The following is an 8,087-nucleotide window of genomic DNA, read 5'->3' on the forward strand; positions in this document are numbered from 1 at the left end:
ATAACGAAGTTTTCATTGACTTCCGCAAGAAATTTCTCCTTTCATTCATGCATATATGATTGTTGAGGGAATATTTTGCAATACTTTACGTTTGAAGATGTTAAATGTGTTGAGTAGGAGTTTAATTACTCAGAGAAAAATGTATATAAAAAATTTAAGTGAATGTTAGGATCAAAAGGAAAGCTTTATTATCTGTTTGTTTTAAATACCTCCTTGGAGGGAATACAAGAATTTTAAAAGTTTTAAAAAGATTTTCACAAAAATACAAACAATGACGTCAGTATTGTATTTCTTTTAACGCAAGAAACATTCGCGAAAATTTTTTATCGAAAAGGTTTTTCAGGCTAAGATTGGGATGAAAGATCAATTGGATATACAAAAAAAAAAAAATTTCCAGACTGAAAATAATTCATACTTATGGTTGGAAGTTGAAATTCAACTATTTTAGAAAATAATTAAAAAAAATGAATAGAAACAAAAACTTGTCGAAAGCCACCGACGAAACAAAATTTACATCTTTGTGAAAATTTTTAGACGTCTAATCTCCTCTTTTCAGTTAATTTTAGAAGAAAACAGTAAGTCTGGTAATTTCTTTTTTTTTTAAATCCTTTTTATTGCGCAAAATTATTTTTATTAATAATTTCATAATTTTTTTTGTTCTATCACACGTAAAGGAAATAAAGTTTATGATGTATTTTATTTAACTCATTTAACTAAATGCTCCTTTATCTGTCCAGTATCTTAAAGTCCACATGTGTTTAACCCCTAAAACTATAGGTCTCAAACCCTCCATTAAAACATGCCCCATAAACTTATTGCGTATCACAACATACACCCAAAATGGGAGGATAAGGATGTAGATTAGGATGACTATGTAGCTGATCCAGGTTCTACCGTCTAAGGTTTCGTACAAAGCAGTCGCCATAGCTGCAAGAAGGGCAAGACAAACTAGGTCTCCTATGCAATTTGCAATCGGTGTTAGTAGTTTATCTGGATCCAGGCTGAAGCGTTTTGTTAAGATGATGGCTGCTATCAGGACAATGTCTGAATAAAATTTTTTGACCTTTAGAACTTTGCAAGTTTAATTTTTTCTTAGAAAATTCTCACCTAAAATGAAGCATGTTGTCGTTGCAGTAAACATACTAGTTGCAATTAGAATGACGGAATTATTGACGGAAAATCTCTGATTTATTGCTGCATTGACAGTGAGTGCGAAAATAGCCACGGCAAATGATGCAATTATAGCTTGAATTTGAACGTAGCAAATATTCCCTAAAATGAGGAATAACATAAATTTGTAATCCTTCAAATTGTCCACATTGACTTGTTTGCAGAATCGTGAAGCTAAATTCATGTCTAAATTTCCTTTTAATCCCATCAATGAGGGCAAAATAATAAAGAGTTCAGTCACTTTCTGGAACACTGGCCATCCCTGGAAAGAAATTTATTTTATTTAGAAAATTTGATTATTATCTTTATTTAGACTTGAGATTATTAATACAGATCTTTTTATATTCGGTATACTTGACTGATAAGGTTCTACTATTACAGGGAACTGACCAGACTAATCACATAAAAATTTATGACTTGATAGGCCTAATCTATTCTTGGAAACTAATTAAATGAGATCCAACATTTTTTTCGAGAAAATTCAAATTTAAGTTCTTAAAATTTCATTAAAAAAAACTCTCCTTTTAATCGAATCCATTTGATTTTTGTGAAAAAAAAAAAACTTTTATGGGCAAATTCGTGATTAAAGTGTCCAGAAATTTTAAAAGAAATCTTAAGAAAAACTCACATCAATTGCTCCGAATACTAAACCGGCTCCAATTGTTCCAATTGCGGCAATCAAGAGTGGCAGTAGGACGTAGAGAGTTTTGTCCCACCACCATTGAATTCTTTCAAGTCTCTTTTCAGGATTAACAAAATTTTCATCTTGTCCATCTTCGATAGTTTCGTTGGAAGTTGCATTAGAACTATCGTTGGTATCCAGTGATCTCTCAGCGGTATTTGATTGATCTGAAGAATTTTAAAGTTCAAGGGGAAGATTTTTATTGATTAATTTAAATATTTTCCTTTGTCTTACCTGTTGTATTTGAAGCCATGATGAGGAAATTAATCACAGGAAGTAAACCGAATTAAAATCGTTTTGAAAAACTTTCCCAAAATCTACATTTTCCAGCTTTTTCTTTTTACAGAAACTTATTTTACGAATTTCATAGAATTTCGTGGAGGTTCAGCGCCATACTGACTCTATAATCAGTCATCTTTAGCATTAGGAGCTTGATTACGAGCTCATATCTGACTGAACATGAAGAGCGTTATCGACTCTCAAGTACATCATCCCAACTAGCAAAGGTTTATTTGGATAGAAATTTTCCTTAAGAAAAAGACAATTTTTTCTCACCTGGAATATTTTTTTAGATAGTATTTGGAATCGAATTTTTGCTCATGGAATTTTCATTTTGTTTTTCAAAAAGCTTTCACTGAATGATCATGTAAAATATTTAATTTAAAAATTATTAAATTTTGTAATTCTTTAGGGTAAATTTGAAAATAAAAAAAATCTCTTAAAATTCAGTATAATTTTAATATTATTTTGTAAAATATTTCAAAATGTTAGAGAAGCTTTTTGTGTGTAAAACGTCCATATTTTAAGATCGTCGGGAAAGCTTAAAGTTAGACACATACTAGGTTGAATCACAAGCATTGAAGCTGTTAAACGTTTTATTTCGGAATTTTCTTTTATTTTCATAATATATTTTTTAAATTAAATCTTTAAATAAAATAAATTCCCGTGTGATTTGGATGAGAGCATGTAAATTTCAATTTGATTTACATATTCCTTCAAAACTGGAGATATATGATGTCTGTCAATCCCAGATGGGATATCCCGTGTAGATGGGCTTCATCTTGGGGTGTGATGATGCACCTTCAGTTGCACACATAATCAACTAAACTACCCCCGTGGGGTGCCGCTCTAAATGGAACTGTAGAGAGTGGCTGGCATTGCGTCTGAGTTTGGAATTCTCGCACTGACTTGCCGCGTATTTCGCATTCATTCACATCTATTCGTCCCTTTGGGCACTGCCCGATGCATTTTCCATGAGGGCTTGTTGATGGGCGGTTGTGGCAGAGGGGGAGGCTTGATACAGAGAGAGCGAGACTGGCTAGACATTGGATTACAAGGCACACCACTCTCTAAAACTCACCCTCAGTGCCACGAGAGTTTGTACGGCAATTTGCAATCTCAATTTCGGTGCAGCAATGTGTGGGGAAAATACTCATCAGATGGACAACCCCAAACGGAAGGGAGTGGGGTCGGGGGGTAAACTGATGTGTTTTAAAACCATATACATGGATTTCGTTGCAGGACGTACAATTTTTGTTTGCGCACACGACAAGCATTCGCAAACAGTTGACAGACATGCGGTGAATGAAGAGAATTCGCCCATTGATAGTAATTTTCATGCACAACCAAAGGGGTGTGTGGGGGTTTTGTTCAACAACCTTCCGGTTTGAGGGAGGAATTCATTAGAAATTTTCACACAATTCCCCATTGAAAAAAAATCTTCTCTTTTCCAAGCTTATAAATACGCAATTTAAATTCTCCCAACACGGTTGGTCAATTTATTAGAAACCTCCAGGCTGCACAGAATCATACAAATTGAGTATGACTCTCAGCAAATATTAGTTGCCAAATACCACTTTTGACCGTAAACTTAATTTAAACCTTTCTAGCTGGGAGCTTTTTCTCTAGCCCCTTTTCCACGCTGAAAGTTCCTGCATAATTTTGTAGCATAATTTTATAGCACTTTCGCAAGCAATTCCCTTCAATTTCACCCCCAACAGAAAGCGGATTCATGTCCGGAAGTGTACCCCCAACATTGAGGGATTTTATGGCATCCGAGGGACTGGTGTTTTTCTTCTCCCTCCATCTACCCCCGCCCAGGAAGGGTTGATCAGATGAACTTTCAATCCTCATACATCACAATTTTCCAGGGGCTTTCCATGTACACGGAATTCCCTTTGGCCATCGTGGGGGTTGTTTATCTGATATGGAAGACATTCTATGCTATATACTGTATGTACATATGAGACTAGCTTTTTCAAATAACGCTGCAAAAGGATTTTCCCCAGGAGGGGGGTTTCTTTTAAAATTTTCCAAAAGCACAAAACCATGTGTGAGTATAGAAGGAGAGATATGAAAGTTATTTTAATTTATTTTAATCTTTTAAGTTGCACAAAAGCTCAAAATATGTGCTTTTGCTATTAAGCTGATTAAAATTGAATTAAAGGATATGTTTTGGACATAACTTCATTGTGGGAACAAAACACAAGGTAAAACGACATTAAGGACTTTATTTAATGTGGATACAATTTTATTTATTAAGATTAAATGAAAAGTCTTTTATGGTGAACAAGTATTTTGTGATTTTTTTTGAAAAAAAAATAGAAAAAGTTAATGACGATTAATCATTCCAGTAAGTAAACGATTAATCGACCAAGCATTGTCGAAGTACGGATGAATAACACCACAGCGCTTAATCACAATCATCTAAGTAATTAATCTAAACTGTTATCATGTTGATTAATCGTCTAGGTTACGATTAATCATGGATTCATCAACCTGAGAATTATCGTGAGTAATTGATTAAGTTACAATTACGATTAATCTTTGATAAATCCATTCGATCAAACGCTTATTCAGCGACAAAGTCACCCTTGAAATTCGCTTGAAATCTTGAAATTTTAGTACCAAGTTCAAAGATTTCAAGGGCTGTACTCTCTAAGAGTGAAAAACTCTCGTGATAAACTCCCGAAGGCTTTTTGCAGTGAAAAAGTGAGGAAAACTTCACGTTAGCATGATCCTCTAGGAAAAATAATGCATCCATGATAAACTCCCGTAAGATTAATCCGGTTTTCACGTTTCTTTTAAAGCGCTAAAGCCTTCAGGAGTTTATCACGGGAGTTTTTCACTCTTAGAGAATTCATGCCCAGGGGTTTCTTGATCGCTGAATTAGGCCCATTATTCACCTTCTTGATTTTTTCTCTAATTGTTCCTGGAAAGGGAACTGCAAAATCACTAAAAATGCCTTAATTTTTAACAGATATAAATATAAATAATAAATAAATTGACAATTAATTTCATCAATGATTTACCCCTTGCGTAAATTCTCCTCAGCTTCATCGCTTTTAAACCCTTCCCTTTTGTCATTCAAACGAGCTAAAGAAAAAAGTCTATTGACTCTATTTGGCTGGAAAAGAAGGAAAACGTGACCTCATAATTTAGTAACCCCCCCTGACAGTTTGACTTCAGCTTCCCACGGGATCAGGAAAACCCCAACATTTCCTCCCGTCAGAGCCTTCCCGAAGGCATGTGGATACCGAAATCCGTACAATCGTAAAATAACTTAATATGCTAAAGATACAGCCTCTAAATATAAAATTCGGGAAAGGGTTTGTGGGGTGGGGGAAAGGATTTGTGTGGGATATTTCTTGGGCATTCGCTTCCTAAGTCACTTCCGAAGGATTTCTTCTTAAGGCACCAAAAGAAAAGTCCCCCGTTTGTGTCGCACGAAAACCCAACTCAATATTTTATATGGAATTCCTCTCTTGTGCGTTGTCTTTTGCCCACCCACTCTGTTGCCTCCCAAGGTCTCCCCCTGCACAAGTCCATACTTCCGGAAGTCACAAAAAGGGTTTGACCATTGTGTTACCCCCGAAGACAAGAGAGAAAATAGTTTCTGATCTGCTTCACATCTCTCTCTCTCTCCTTTTTTTGCTTACCCCCCTGGGTCCTTGTTGGGAATTTCTCCCACGCAGCGTGTGAAGTATTTAAAGGATCTGTCAGCAGTTCCGTATCGGAGATTTTTTTCCCGCCCTTTTTTTCTATATGCCATTTAGAAGGGAAAAGTGAAGGGAATGGGGCGAGGGGTGAGTGATGTTTCCCCCCTCACAAAACACAGCGCCTCTTACTGTGGGGAAAATTGATGCTGAGGGGGTGCGTTGGAGGAAAAGATTGGCAGAATATTGAAATGAGATTTCGTTTCTCTTGGTATTAACATTCCAATGATAAACCCATTGCTTTTGCTCACTAGACCCTGAAAATCAAAATTCCCCCAGCCGATTTTATTCCATTCACGGAGAAGGGTCACCAATATTTTACTGATTTCCTCCGAATTTCGCCTTTGACTTTGGGAAAATGTCCTCTGGGCCTGCTTACAGTGATGAACAAAATTGGTTTTCCTTGAGGATTCGTTGAAAATTGAAATTAAAATGAGTTTCTCATTTAAAATGCTTTTTTATTTGTTCTAAATTCTGATTTAAAATGCTTAAAATAATACAATAAAAAGCTCACAGTTAAGAGTAGAAATTTTCCTTATCCCTTTAGCGTTCTTTGATGAGTCATACGTAGAGTCACACGTGAAATATTTTATTTTCCTAAATTTTTATGAATTTAATTGTTATTCCAAGTTAGAAATGCATCAAATTCACGCAAAAGTTGTCGAAAAGGACGTTATGAGTGAGATACTTCCTCTGAAAACATCTGCAGAATAAATATTGTGACAAAAAGAGTTCTTGTTTCAATGATTCAATGTTTCACATGTACGGGAAAGGGTTAAAAAACATCTTCATTGTCTTTTTGTCCATTTTTTGCTTGATTTTTTTTTATGAAAAAACTTCAAATAATCGAAGAGATGAATAAAATTACTTTGAGCTTTTCTTTTGATTTATTTTAGTCAAGACCTAACCTCAAGAAAGAAATTCAGAAAATCCTTGTAAGCCATTTCTTCACGCAACTGTCCATTAAGCCAGACGTCTGCATTGATTGTTGATTGCCAGTCTCTCCCTTGGTGTGTCTTTAAGCTCAAAAGTATATTTCACAGACTTTCGTGTTCTGATTATTTCATTTTATCCCACACAGTCTGTGGGCTTTTGAAGAAAAAATAAAAATCAGACCAAAAATCCACGAAAAAATCATAAATTGCTGCATCCATGGCATGATGGAAAAAAATCCTACCTCACGGTGATATTTCTTTGTGTATTCCGCACGCATAGAAATCATGGGCGTAATCTATGTGCCTCCATGGTATCCATTTAATAGTTTTAATCAGAAAAGCTAATTATTTTGTGATCCAAATCACGTCCCTATCGCCACATAATTCACCAACGTGCGCCATGAATTGGGTTGTATGTTGCCATGTACAATATATAGGTACTGTATATGTATGTAGGTATGTACGTCTTGTCTTGAACGTAAAGAGAGCCTCAAGGATTGGATTGAGAGTGAAACTCCGTAATGAATTTGTTTGGATAAAGTGTCTCGAGTTGATTTGTAGCACATTTTACTTAATCAGCCCCCTCCCTGGGAGGGGGGAGGGAAATAAGAGAAGAGTTACAGCGAAAGAAAATCCTCATACCGTGAAATCTTTCATGTATGGATTAGAAATTCCATTTGAGCTTTTGCAAAAGGGGAGTAAAGTTCAATTTTGTGATCATTCAATTTTGGCATTGGTGCACAGCATCAAATTCATTGGATGGATTATGTATATCCCTTTCCACGATAAAGTATCATACGAAGAAGATATGGTGAAGAATACCAGCACTGCGGTGGCATGGGGATGGTGAATTTTGCCGCATGAGTGAGTTTAAATTCACGGAAATCTTCACACCTTCATCAAGCTTTGCTTCTTTATCTCTGTCTTCCCTAAATCTCCTTTCTAAATAATGCATTCGTGAGGGGCTTTTTGGCTGGATGCCAAGTAATTTAATTGCAGCAATTTATCAGCTTGAAAGTCACCATTTGGCACTTTTTATGGGCTACAATTAGGCATTAAGGGAAGCTTTGAGGGATCATTCTAAACACTCGTTGCTACACACCCGTACAAACACATCCATTCACATATTCTCTTTAAACTTGCAGATTTTTCAGACATTATTTCATTCAGTCAACAATTTTGTTCCTGAAAACGAAATTTAATTCCCCTCCAAAGGAAAATCTCATATTATCCTTTGATTCCCGTTAGCATCTTCACAAGCTTTCAAAGCTCCGAACTTTATATACGTACATAACGTAAAGGAAA

The 8,087-nt window shown here is 35.6% G+C and overlaps 1 protein-coding gene across 1 annotated transcript; it reads right to left on the reverse strand.

Annotated features, from left to right (window-relative positions):
* Window positions 1–537: 537 nt before the first annotated feature.
* On the reverse strand, window positions 538–2,212 carry LOC129791681 (solute carrier family 41 member 1-like). Its single transcript, XM_055829962.1, has 4 exons — window positions 2,087–2,212; window positions 1,799–2,019; window positions 1,108–1,432; window positions 538–1,044 (listed from the first exon to the last, which is right to left on the reverse strand). Exons 1-4 carry the CDS (start codon window positions 2,103–2,105, stop codon window positions 710–712), a joined length of 900 nt encoding a protein of 299 aa, XP_055685937.1. The 5' UTR covers window positions 2,106–2,212; the 3' UTR covers window positions 538–709.
* Between the last annotated feature and the right edge of the window lie 5,875 nt (window positions 2,213–8,087).

This window comes from Lutzomyia longipalpis, chromosome 3 (genome assembly GCF_024334085.1).
Source record: "Lutzomyia longipalpis isolate SR_M1_2022 chromosome 3, ASM2433408v1".
Taxonomy (NCBI): Eukaryota; Metazoa; Arthropoda; class Insecta; order Diptera; family Psychodidae; genus Lutzomyia; species Lutzomyia longipalpis.

What these genes read in the sequence shown, in the direction of transcription:
- LOC129791681 (XM_055829962.1), bottom strand. An exon ending in TAGTATTCGGAGCAATTGAT is followed by an intron (nt 1,433 to 1,798) that starts GTGAGTTTTTCT and finishes ATTTCTTTCCAG; the next exon opens with GGATGGCCAGTGTTCCAGAA. An exon ending in GACAACATGCTTCATTTTAG is followed by an intron (nt 1,045 to 1,107) that starts GTGAGAATTTTC and finishes AATTTTATTCAG; the next exon opens with ACATTGTCCTGATAGCAGCC.